We start from the raw sequence: 13,607 nt of genomic DNA, 5'->3' as shown, positions 1-13,607 counted from the left end.
CCGGGGAATTCCTATGTCTGAAGAAAAACACTGGAACGAGAGCTAACTCTCTCATGACAGCGCATCATGAGACCAAGCACTCTGCCAGACCACTGACTAAAACAGGTCTCATGAGTTTCTAAAGACGGTTGACATCTAGTGGAAGCCCTAGGAAGTGCAACTTGACTCCATAGACACTGTGTATTCAGTAGGCCAAGCTTTGAAAAACTACAAACCTCAGATTTCCCACTTCCTGGTTGGATTTTTCTCAGGTTTTCACCTGCCAAATGAGTTCTGTTATACTCACAGACATCATTCAAACAATTTTAGGAATGTCAGAGTGTTTTCTATCCAATACTAATAATAATATGCATATATCAGCATCTGGGACAGATTAGGAGGCAGTTCACTCTGGGCACGCTATTCATCCAAAAGTGAAAATGCTGCCCCCTATCCCAAAAAGGTTATCACTGACCTCAACCCAGAGTCTCTTGGAGTGTTCACAGTCAGCCCACTGACCCACTCCTATCAGATCACAGCAAAATCACAGTCTACTTGAACAGAGCTAAGCTCAATCATGAGGCATCAAAGCCAAAGGAACTGAATAATATTAAGAAATGTTGTAGCTGGAAGGAAAGTAGTGTGGAAATCTACCAAAAAACAATTAGGCAACAACATTCAATCTCTTTTAGACAACTTCCTGGACAAAATGTTTCACTGTAATAGTGAAGGTGTAAACTTGGCAGTAGAAAATCTAAAAGGTAAAATTGACTTCTCAGTGGACCACTGTGACTGACCCAAATTGAAGGAAATCTTTGACTATGTACAGACTCAGTGAGCATAGCCTTGCTCTTGAGAAAGGCCACCGAAGGCAGACCTGGCTCTCAAGAGAAGACTGAGGTGGACTGAGGTGGAAACTGAGCTGCACTTCCTAACCTGCCAAATTTTTGACCATGTTAGATACACATATTTCCCTCAGATTCCACAGACCCACAAATAATTTGAAAACAAATCCAATGTTGATTAATAGACATATGACATTTGAAATGTCTTTATTATTTTGGAATGTTTGAGAGTGTAATGTTTACTATTAATTTTAAATGTTGAATTTCTTAAATTTGGTTTAGTATCTAGTTCACTTGCTTTGGCAATGTAAACATATGTTTCCCATGCAAATAAATCCCCTTGGATTAAAATGTAAATTGAGAGAGGTATTACTCCCCCTGTGGATAAGGCAGTGTTAGTTTTGAGAGGGATATACGTATGGTGTAGGTGACAGACTGTAGGTGAGGGATGTAGTTACAGCACACACACACACAGACAAACATATACACACATACAAACAATGGTTGTCTCTGTTCTTTTTTTCTGCTATTCTCACCTCCAGCATTGAGAGAAGGAGAGGGAGTTTATTTCAGCATTTCTCAGCCTCTCTAATCAGAAGTGATGAGACTTGCCAGCCATTGTCCTGTGGATGCATGCCGAACAGTGCAGGGGACATTTATTCAATTGCTGCTTGACAAAGCAGAAAGTGCTTATTTAGGTAATTCGCTTGTGTGCTAGAATCGATTTCACAATGTCACTTCCAAATGCACCAATGGCAAAAAAGACAGAGAGAGCGATGAGAGAGGGATGAGAGAGGGATGAGAGAGCGATGAGAGAGAGGGATGAGAGAGCAATGAGAGAGCGATGAGAGAGAGGGATGAGAGAGTGATGAGAGAGCATTTAGAGAGGGATGAGAGAGGAATGAGAGAGAGGGATAAGAGAGGGATGAGAGAGAAGGGATGAGAGAGAGGGATAAGAGAGGGATGAGAGAGCATTTAGAGAGGGATGAGAGAGCGATGAGAGAGGGATGAGAGAGCATTTAGAGAGGGATGAGAGAGAGGGATGATAGAGCGATGAGAGAGGGATGAGAGAGAGGGATGAGAGAGAGGGATAAGAGAGGGATGAGAGAGAAGGGATGAGAGAGAGGGATAAGAGAGGGATGAGAGAGCATTTAGAGAGGGATGAGAGAGGGATGAGAGAGAGGGAAGAGAGAGAGCGATGAGAGAGGGATGAGAGAGAGGGATGAGAGAGAGATGAGAGAGAAAGATGAGAGAGAGGGATGAGAGAGAGGGATGAGAGAGAGGGATAAGAACGAAGGTTGAGAGAAAGGGGTGAGAGAGAAGGGTGAGAGAGAGGGGTGAGAGAGAGGGCAAGAGAGGACAAAGTTGGCAAAAGGTTAGGAAGTGCGGCTCAGCTTCCACCTAATTTTGTGGGCAGTGTGCACATAGCCTGTCTTATCTTGAGAGCCATGTCTGCCTACGGCGGCCTTTCTCAATAGCAAGGCTATGCTCACTGAGTCTGTACATAGTCAAAGCTTTCCATAAGTTTGGGTCTGTCTGTCTGTCTGTCTGTCTGTCTGTCTGTCTGTCTGTCTCTGTCTGTCTGTCTGTCTGTCTGTCTGTTAAAACTTCTTATGGCTGGGGGCAGTATTGAGTAGCTTGGATGAAAGTAAATGGCCTGCTACTCAGTCCCAGTTGCTAATATATGCATACTATTATTAATATTGGATAGAAAACACTCTGAAGTTTCTAAAACTGTTTGAATGATGTCTGTGAGTATAACATAACTCATGGCAGGGGGAGGGGGAGCAGGAGGAGGAGGAGCAGGGGGAGGAGGAGCAGGGGGAGGAGGAGCAGGGGTGGAGGAGCAGGGGGAGGAAGAGCAAGGGGAGGAGGAGCAGGGGGAGGAAGAGCAGGGGGAGAGGAGGAGCAGGAAGAGGAGGAGCAGGAAGAGGAGGAGAAGGGGGGAGGAAGAGCAGGGGGAGGAAGAGTAGGGTGGGAGGAAGAGCAGGGGGGAGGAAGAGCAGGGGGGAGGAAGAGCAGGGGGAGGAGGAGCAGGGGGAGGAGGAGCAGGGGAAGGAAGAGCAGGGGGGGAGAAGGAGCAGGGAGAGGAGGAGCAGGGGAAGGAAGAGCAGGGGGGGAGAAGGAGCAGGGGGAGGAGGAGCAGGGGAAGGAAGGGCAGGGGGGGAGAAGGAGGAGGGGAAGGAAGAGCAGGGGGAGGAAGAGCAGGGGGAGGAGGATCAGGGGGGGTCTGACAGCCATTTGAGTCAGAATATGCTCTGTGTGTGTGTGTGTGTCCATATACAGTATCTGCTACAGAACATCAGGTCCTCTCTGGGTCCAGGCTGTCTGTTGACCTGGTGTTTACTGTCTGATGTGTTATGAAGAGGATGAGTGCTGAAGAGAGGGAGAGATACACATCGTCTGTCTCTTTGTCCACAGTGATATCATCTGTCTCTCTCCTCACTATCTGCCCAGTGTGTCCATACACACACTGATATCATCTGTCTCTCTCCTCACTATCTGCCCAGTGTGTCCATACACACACTGATATCATCTGTCTCTCTCCTCACTATCTGCCCAGTGTGTCCATACACACACTGATATCATCGCGTAACACTGTTAAGTATCCTGTTTCCTCATGACATTGTTAAATAATTGGTTACCATTTTAAAATCTACTGATGAGAGGTGAGAGGGATGAGAAAGGTGAGAGGGATGAGAGAAGTGAGAGGGATGAGAGGGATGAGAGAGGTGAGAGGGGTGAGAGGGATGAGAGAGGTGAGAGGGATGAGAGAGGTGAGAGGGATGAGAGAGGTGAGAGGGGTGATAGGGATGAGAGAGGTGAGAGGGATAAGAGAGATGAGAGAGGTGAGAGGGATGAGAGAAGTGAGAGGGATGAGAGGGATGAGAGAAGTGAGAGGGATGAGAGGGATGAGAGAGGTGAGAGGGATGAGAGAGGTGAGAGGGATGAGAGAGGTGATAGGGATGAGAGGGATGAGAGAGGTGAGAGGGATGAGAGAGGTGAGAGAGGTGAGAGGGATGAGAGAGTTGAGAGGGATGTGAGGGATGAGAGAGGTGATAGGGATGAGAGGGATGAGAGAGGTGAGAGGGATGAGAGAGGTGAGAGAGGTGAGAGGGATGAGAGAGGTGAGAGGGATGAGAGGGATGAGAGAGGTGAGAGGGATGAGAGGGATGAGAGACCATCCTGTATTGTTTCAGCACTAAAGGGGATATCCAGACCTTACAGTGGACTCCAAAATTACTGCCACCCCTGACAGGCAATGCACAAACAATACTTCATAAATTCAATTCCACTTATTTAAGTTTATCCTATTGTTAAGGAACTATATTGAGCCATTATATAACTTCCTGTTTCACTAGGGTATAACAATGAGGTAACATGCATGTAATAGGAACTACTACTTCCTGTTTCACTAGGGTAGAGGCATGCAATATCCCTTTGTCATCCATGAGGAAAAGAACTGGCATTTGAAAAGAGACAGATGGTCGTAGACCTTCATAAATCTGGTAACGGCTACAAGAAGATCCACAAACGATTGAATATACCACTGAGCACTGTCAGGACAATTATTAAAACATTCAAAAGATATAGAACAGTTGAAAACGTCACAGGTTGAGGACGCAAATGCATTTTGCCCCCCAGGAGAGGGAGGAGGATGGCGAGAGAGGCAACAAAATCCCCAAGAATCACTGTGAAAGAATTGCAGGCCTTGGTGGCGTCTTGGGGTCACCAGGACCAGAAAGCCCTGAATGACCCCCAAGACACAGACGCAAGCGCTGGGAGTTTGCCAAACGTGATTTAAATTATGACTGGAAGAAGGTGCTCTGGTCAGATGAGACCAAAATGTAACGTTTTAGTCAGATAAAACATCGGCATGTTTGGTGTCGAAACAGCAGTTAGAGAGGCAGAAACCAAGGGGGGTAGCCTAGCAGTTAGAGAGGCAGAAACCAGGGGGGGTAGCCTAGCAGTTAGAGAGTCAGAAACCAGGGGGGGTAGCCTAGCAGTTAGAGAGGCAGAAACCAGGGGGGGTAGCCTAGCAGTTAGAGAGGCAGAAACCAGGGAGGTAGCCTAGCAGTTAGAGAGGCAGAAACCAGGGGGGTAGCCTAGCAGTTAGAGAGGCAGAAACCAGGGGGGTAGCCTAGCAGTTAGAGAGGCAGAAACCAGGTGGGTAGCCTAGCAGTTAGAGAGGCAGAAACCAGGGGGGTAGCCTAGCAGTTAGAGAGGCAGAAACCAGGGGGGTAGCCTAGCAGTTAGAGAGGCAGAAACCAGGGGGGTAGCCTAGCAGTTAGAGAGGCAGAAACCAGGGGGGTAGCCTAGCAGTTAGAGAGGCAGACTCTAGTAGGGTAACCTATCAGTTAGAGAGGAAGAAACCAGAGTGTTATCAGTTTCGGGACCGATGGGAAACATCTGCTGATAAGTAAGGGTTGCTGATATTAAGTCCTAGATGCCATTGGCTACCGTTGATTCCTTGAATCAAGGAGCTTAACTCCCCACAACAACAACTCCCTGGTTCAGGCATTTGACGTCCATCCATGTCTGAGTACGTCGGGTGATAGCGTTGTCGTGGAAAATGCAACAAATATTTGCTCTGAGCTGTGCTTCAATAGGTTGGTCGTAGATGGGAAGACCGTGTTGCCCAGCAGAGATCTTCCTGTCCTCTGAAGAATGTCTGGTAGAACGGAGGCGTTGTAGTACCGTCGTTTGTTTGGTAGATGAGATACTTTGTCCGTCCTTTCCTAGCCCACGTTTACAGCTGCTGCTGCTGCTCACTCAACGGCTAGGAGGTATCACTTCTTTAGTGAATAAGAGTTCAAAGTTCATACCAAGTTGCCATACTTTAAGCTCACGCTGAAGTTGGCTTAGCTCTGTAGTTTGATATTTAACTTATGGACCGTCGTCCTCACGTCCTCGGGAACACAAATGGTACATTTTCGTAAAGGGTTTTATGAAATGCAGGTTTATGCAGTAGGGTGAGAAGGGCGTGTTAAGTACCAACACATTTTCAACTGGTTGGAATACCGAAATATGCTTCCGTTCCCCACCCTTTTGATGTCAATAGACTCTCTCTATGTTAAAAAAAGGGATTTCCAAGAGTCACATCTGTAGAGTAGAGAGAGGAACGGGTGAAATGTATTTATGGGGGTCATAAACCTCAACAACAGGCCAATGTCATGACAGCGTGTAAACCATCCCCAGTGTGTTGTGGACGGGGATGGTGATGAGAGTAACCATCATCAGGGTGGTGTAGATGGTGATGGGAGTAACCATCATCAGGGTGGTGTAGATGGTGATGGGAGTAACCATCATCAGGGTGGTGTAGATGGGAGTAACCATCATCAGGAGGGTGTAGATAGTGATGGGAGTAGCCATCATCAGGGTGGTGTAGATGGGAGTAGCCATCATCAGGGTGGTGTAGATGGGAGTAGCCATCATCAGGGTGGTGTAGATGGGAGTAGCCATCATCAGGGTGGTGTAGATGCTGATGGGAGTAACCATCATCAGGCTGGTGTAGGTGGGAGTAGCCATCATCAGGGTGGTGTAGATGGTGATTGGAGTAACCATCATCAGGGTGGTGTAGATGGGAGTAACCATCATCAGGAGGGTGTAGATGGTGATGGGAGTAACCATCATCAGGAGCGTATAGATGGTGATGGGAGTAACCATCATCAGGGTGGTGTAGATGGTGATGGGAGTAACCATCATCAGGGTGGTGTAGATGGTGATGGGAGTAACCATCATCAGGGTGGTGTAGATGGGACTAACCATCATCAGGGTGGTGTAGATGGGAGTAGCCATCATCAGGGTGGTGTAGATGCTGATGGGAGTAACCATCATCAGGCTGGTGTAGATGGGAGTAGCCATAATCAGGGTGGTGTAGATGGTGATGGGAGTAACCATCATCAGGGTGGTGTAGATGGGAGTAACCCTCATCAGGGTGGTGTAGATGGTGATGGGAGTAACCATCATCAGGGTGGTGTAGATGGTGATGAGAGTAACCATCATCAGGGTGGTGTAGATGGTGATGGGAGTAAACATCATCAGGGTGGTGTAGATGGTGATGGGAGTAACCATCATCAGGGTGATGTAGATGGTGATGGGAGTAAACATCATCATGGTGGTGTAGATGGTGATGGGAGTAACCATCATCAGGGTGGTGTATATGGTGATGGGAGTAACCATCATCAGGGTGGTGTAGATGGTGATGGGAGTAGCCATCATCAGGGTGGTGTAGATGGGAGTAGCCATCATCAGGGTGGTGTAGATGGGAGTAGCCATCATCAGGGTGGTGTAGATGGGAGTAGCCATCATCAGGGTGGTGTAGATGCTGATGGGAGTAACCATCATCAGGCTGGTGTAGGTGGGAGTAGCCATCATCAGGGTGGTGTAGATGGTGATTGGAGTAACCATCATCAGGGTGGTGTAGATGGGAGTAACCATCATCAGGAGGGTGTAGATGGTGATGGGAGTAACCATCATCAGGGTGGTGTAGATGGGAGTAACCATCATCAGGAGGGTGTAGATGGTGATGGGAGTAGCCATCATCAGGGTGGTGTAGATGGGAGTAACCATCATCAGGGTGGTGTATATGGTGATGGGAGTAACCATCATCAGGGTGGTGTAGATGGTGATGGGAGTAACCATCATCAGGGTGGTGTAGATGGTGATGGGAGTAACCATCATCAGGGTGGTGTAGATGGGACTAACCATCATCAGGGTGGTGTAGATGGGAGTAGCCATCATCAGGGTGGTGTAGATGCTGATGGGAGTAACCATCATCAGGCTGGTGTAGATGGGAGTAGCCATAATCAGGGTGGTGTAGATGGTGATGGGAGTAACCATCATCAGGGTGGTGTAGATGGTGATGGGAGTAAACATCATCAGGGTGGTGTAGATGGTGATGGGAGTAACCATCATCAGGGTGATGTAGATGGTGATGGGAGAAAACATCATCATGGTGGTGTAGATGGTGATGGGAGTAAACATCATCAGGGTGGTGTAGATGGTGATGGGAGTAGCCATCATCAGGGTGGTGTAGATGGTGATGGGAGTAACCATCATCAGGGTGGTGTAGATGGTGATGGGAGTAAACATCATCATGGTGGTGTAGATGGTGATGGGAGTAACCATCATCAGGGTGTTGTAGATGGTGATGGGAGTAACCATCATCAGGGTGGTGTAGATGGGAGTAGCCATCATCAGGGTGGTGTAGATGCTGATGGGAGTAACCATCATCAGGCTGGTGTAGGTGGGAGTAGCCATCATCAGGGTGGTGTAGATGGTGATTGGAGTAACCATCATCAGGGTGGTGTAGATGGGAGTAACCATCATCAGGAGGGTGTAGATGGTGATGGGAGTAACCATCATCAGGGTGGTGTAGATGGGAGTAACCATCATCAGGAGGGTGTAGATGGTGATGGGAGTAGCCATCATCAGGGTGGTGTAGATGGTGATTGGAGTAACCATCATCAGGGTGGTGTAGATGGGAGTAACCATCATCAGGGTGGTGTATATGGTGATGGGAGTAACCATCATCAGGGTGGTGTAGATGGTGATGGGAGTAACCATCATCAGGGTGGTGTAGATGGTGATGGGAGTAACCATCATCAGGGTGGTGTAGATGGGACTAACCATCATCAGGGTGGTGTAGATGGGAGTAGCCATCATCAGGGTGGTGTAGATGCTGATGGGAGTAACCATCATCAGGCTGGTGTAGATGGGAGTAGCCATAATCAGGGTGGTGTAGATGGTGATGGGAGTAACCATCATCAGGGTGGTGTAGATGGTGATGGGAGTAAACATCATCAGGGTGGTGTAGATGGTGATGGGAGTAACCATCATCAGGGTGATGTAGATGGTGATGGGAGAAAACATCATCATGGTGGTGTAGATGGTGATGGGAGTAAACATCATCAGGGTGGTGTAGATGGTGATGGGAGTAGCCATCATCAGGGTGGTGTAGATGGTGATGGGAGTAACCATCATCAGGGTGGTGTAGATGGTGATGGGAGTAAACATCATCATGGTGGTGTAGATGGTGATGGGAGTAACCATCATCAGGGTGTTGTAGATGGTGATGGGAGTAACCATCATCAGGGTGGTGTAGATGGTGATGGGAGTAACCATCATCAGGGTGGTGTAGATGGTGATGGGAGTAAACATCATCAGGGTGGTGTAGATGGTGATGGGAGTAACCATCATCAGGGTGATGTAGATGGTGATGGGAGTAAACATCATCATGGTGGTGTAGATGGTGATGGGAGTAACCATCATCAGGGTGGTGTAGATGGTGATGGGAGTAACCATCATGAGGGTGGTGTAGATGGTGATGGGAGTAACCATCATCAGGGTGGTGTAGATGGTGATGAGAGTAACCATCATCAGGGTGGTGTAGATGGTGATGGGAGTAAACATCATCAGGGTGGTGTAGATGGTGATGGGAGTAACCATCATCAGGGTGATGTAGATGGTGATGGGAGTAAACATCATCATGGTGGTGTAGATGGGAGTAACCATCATCAGGTTGGTGTAGGTGGTGATGGGAGTTAACATCATCAGGGTGGTGTAGATGGTGATGGGAGTAACCATCATCAGGGTGGTGTAGATGGTGATGGGAGTAACCATCATCAGGGTGGTGTAGATGGTGATGGGAGTAACCATCATCAGGGTGGTGTAGATGGTGATGGGAGTAAACATCATCAGGGTGATGTAGATGGTGATGGGAGTAAACATCATCATGGTGGTGTAGATGGTGATGGGAGTAACCATCATCAGGGTGGTGTAGATGGTGATGGGAGTAACCATCATCAGGGTGGTGTAGATGGTGATGGGAGTAACCATCATCAGGGTGGTGTAGATGGTGATGGGAGTAACCATCATCAGGGTGGTGTAGATGGGACTAACCATCATCAGGCTGGTGTAGATGGGAGTAGCCATCATCAGGGTGGTGTAGATGGTGATGGGAGTAACCATCATCAGGGTGGTTTAGATGGGAGTAACCCTCATCAGGGTGGTGTAGATGGTGATGGGAGTAAACATCATGAGGGTGGTGTAGATGGTGATGGGAGTAACCATCATCAGGGTGGTGTAGATTGTGATGAGAGTAACCATCATCAGGGTGGTGTAGATGGTGATGGGAGTAAACATCATCAGGGTGGTGTAGATGGTGATGGGAGTAACCATCATCAGGGTGATGTAGATGGTGATGGGAGTAAACATCATCAGGGTGGTGTAGATGGTGATGGGAGTAACCATCATCAGGGTGGTGTAGATGGTGATGGGAGTAGCCATCATCAGGGTGGTGTAGATGGTGATGGGAGTAACCCTCATCAGGGTGGTGTAGATGGTGATGGGAGTAGCCATCATCAGGGTGGTGTAGATGGTGATGGGAGTAACCATCATCAGGGTGGTGTAGATGGTGATGGGAGTAGCCATCATCAGGGTGGTGTAGATGGTGATGGGAGTAACCATTATCAGGGTGGTGTAGATGGTGATGGGAGTTAACATCTTTGTGCCAATGTTTGCATATTTGAATGGAGCGATAAAAAATGGTTTATTTGTTATTTTTGTTTCAATCTGTCCCAATCCTTAACCCTTACCTACACGTACCTTAACCCCCGAAGCCCCTCTTTCTCTCTCTCTCTCTCTCTCTCTCTCTCTCTCTCTCTCTCTCTCTCTCTCTCTCTCTCTCTCTCTCTCTCTCTCTACCCATTTATACCTGTGGTAACCTCTCTCTCTCTCTCTCCTCCCAGCTCTACCTAGTTATACCTGTGGTAACCCTCTCTCTCTCTCTCTCTCTCTCCTCCCAGCTCTACCCAGTTATACCTGTGGTAACCCAGGCCAGCTGGTCAACGGTCTTCAACAGGGCTCAACCTTTAACATTGGAGAGAAGATCAGGTACAGCTGCAGCCCCGGCTACGTGTTGGAGGGTCACACCGCGCTGTCCTGTCTGGCTACGTCTGCTGGGACCGCAGCATGGGACTTCCCCCTGCCCTACTGCAGAGGTAGGCTACCTACACACACACACACCGATACACACACACCGCGTTGTCCTGTCTGGCTACGTCTTCTGGGACCGCAGCATGGGACTTCCCCCTGCCCTACTGCAGAGGTAGGCTGCCTACACACACACACATATACACACACACTGATACACACACACATGTATACACACACACATATATACACACACCGATATACAGACACACGCACACACAAACACACACACCGGTACACACATACTGATACACACACACTGATACACACACGCACACACTGACACACACACACACACACTGATACACACACACACACACTGATACACACACACACACACACACACACACACACTGATACACACACAACGGTACACACACACACACACCAGTACACAAACACACACCGGTACACACACACTGATACACACACACTGATACACACACACACACACCGGTACACAAACACACACTGATATACATTCTGGCTGTGCCGGGTGGAGATTATAACAGAACATGGCCAAGATGTTCAAATGTTCATAAAATGACCAGCAGGGTCAAATAATAATAATCACAGTGGTTGTCGAGGGTGCAACAGGTCAGCACCTCAGGAGTAAATGTCAGTTGGCTTTTCACAGCTGATCATTGAGAGTATCTCTACCGCTCCTGGTGTCTCTAGAGAGTTGAAAACAGCAGGTCTGGGACAGATAGCACGTCCGGTGAACAGGTCAGGGTTCCATAGCCGCAGGCAGAACAGTTGGAACTGGAGCAGCAGCACAGCCAGGTGGACTGGGGACAGCAAGGAGTCATCATGTCAGGTAGTCCTGAGGCATGGTCCTAGGGCTCAGGTCCTCTGAGAGAGAGAAAGAGAGAAAGAGAGAATTAGAGAGAGCATACTTAAATTCACACAGGACACCGGATAAGACAGGAGAAGTACTCCAGATATAACAGACTGACCCTAGCCCCCCGACACATAAACTACTGCAGCATAAATACTGGAGGCTGAGACAGGAGGGGTCAGGAGACACTGTGGCCCCATCCGAGGACACCCCCGGACAGGGCCAAACAGGAAGGATATAACCCCACACACTTTGCCAAAGCACAGTCATCACACCAACTTACCATCCTGAGACAAGGCCGATTATAGCCCACAAAGATCTCCGCCACGGCACAACCCAAGGGGGGGGCGCCAAACCAGACAGGAAGATCACATCAGTGACTCAACCCACTCAAGTGACGCACCCCTCCTAGGGACGGCATGAAAGAGCACCAGTAAGCCAGTGACTCAGCCCCTGTAATAGGGTTAGAGGCAGAGAATCCCAGTGGAGAGAGGGGAACCGGCCAGGCAGAGACAGCAAGGGCGGTTCGTTGCTCCAGAGCCTTTCTGTTCACCTTCCCACTCCTGGGCCAGACTACACTCAATCATATTACCCACTGAAGAGATGAGTCTTCAGTAAAGACTTAAAGGTTGAGACCGAGTTTGCGTCTCTCACGATCTCTTTCAATAATTGCAGGAAGGGAGGAGGTCTTTATTCTAGTGAGGTTGCTAAGGTGAACACCGCCATGTTTAGTTTTGCCCAACCTAGGTCATGGCACAGACACGGTCTCAATGGGGATACCTGAGCTGACTACACTGACTGTGCTAGTGGAAGACTCCACTATGCTGGCAGGCTGGCTAACAGCCTGCTGCCTGGCCCGCACCCTATTTCATTGTGGCGCTAGAGGAGTTAGAGCCCTGTCTATGTTGGTAGATAAGATGAGAGCACCCCTCCAGCTAGGATGGAGTCCGTCACTCCTCAGCAGGTCAGGCTTGGTCCTGTTTGTGGGTGAGTCCCAGAAAGAGGGCCAATTATCTACAAGTTCTATCTTTTGGGAGGGGCAGAAAACAGTTTTCAACCAGCGATTGAGTTGTGAGACTCTGCTGTCGAGCTCATCACTCCCCCTAACTGGGAGGGGGCCAGAGACAATTACTCGATGCCGACACATCTTTCTAGCTGATTTACACGCAGAAGCTATGTTGCGCTTGGTGATCTCTGACTGTTTCATCCGAACATCGTTGGTGCCGACGTGGATAACAATATCTCTATACTCTCTACACTCGCCAGTTTTAGCTTTAGCCAGCACCATCTTCAGATTAGCCTTAACGTCGGTAGCCCTGCCCCCCGGTAAACAGTGTATGATCGCTGGATGATTCGTTTTAAGTCTAATACTGCGGGTAATGGAGTCGCCAATGACTAGTTTTCAATTTGTCAGAGCTAATGGTGGGAAGCTTTGGCGTCTCAGACCCCGTAACGGGAGGAGTAGAGACCAGAGAAGGCTCGGCCTCTGACTCGTTGCTTAATGGGGAAAACCGGTTGAACGTTTCTTTCAGCTGATTGAGCAAAACCGGTTGCGGGTTACAGCGGTTTACAGCGGTTTACAGCGGTTTACAGCGGTTTACAGCGGTTTACAGCGGTTACAGCGGTTTACAGTGGTTTACAGCGGTTTACAGCGGTTTACAGCATTTCCCTCCAGAAGCCATGAGAAAGTTGGCAGGCTACGGGGACTTATACCTTACACTTTCCTGAAATTACCCTTTCCTAACGATTGCGTCTGAAGCTGGGCTTGTAGCAATCCTCACCGTAAGGCGGTCGTTCTCCTTTATACTAACGTTACTATCTGTACTTACTGGTTGATTTTGATTACACCCATACCAATACACACACGCACACACACACACACCGGTACACCCATACCAATACACACACACACACACACACACACACACACCGGTACACCCATACCAATA

The 13,607-nt window shown here is 48.6% G+C and overlaps 1 protein-coding gene across 1 annotated transcript in view; it reads left to right on the top strand.

The window, feature by feature from the left end:
• Nucleotides 1-13,607, top strand: part of LOC139391626 (CUB and Sushi multiple domains 2) — a 772,990-nt gene that overhangs the window by 202,671 nt on the left and 556,712 nt on the right. Inside the window, exon 4 of the mRNA XM_071139005.1 lies at nucleotides 10,634-10,828. Within this exon, the coding sequence (XP_070995106.1) occupies nucleotides 10,634-10,828 (195 nt within the window). The remainder of the gene's footprint in view (nucleotides 1-10,633; nucleotides 10,829-13,607) is intronic.

The sequence above is a fragment of the Oncorhynchus clarkii genome, chromosome 32, assembly GCF_045791955.1.
Source record: "Oncorhynchus clarkii lewisi isolate Uvic-CL-2024 chromosome 32, UVic_Ocla_1.0, whole genome shotgun sequence".
Taxonomy (NCBI): Eukaryota; Metazoa; Chordata; class Actinopteri; order Salmoniformes; family Salmonidae; genus Oncorhynchus; species Oncorhynchus clarkii.
The sequence above is the reverse complement of the archived record's forward strand: the minus strand, read 5'-3'. Positions and strand labels throughout refer to the sequence as shown.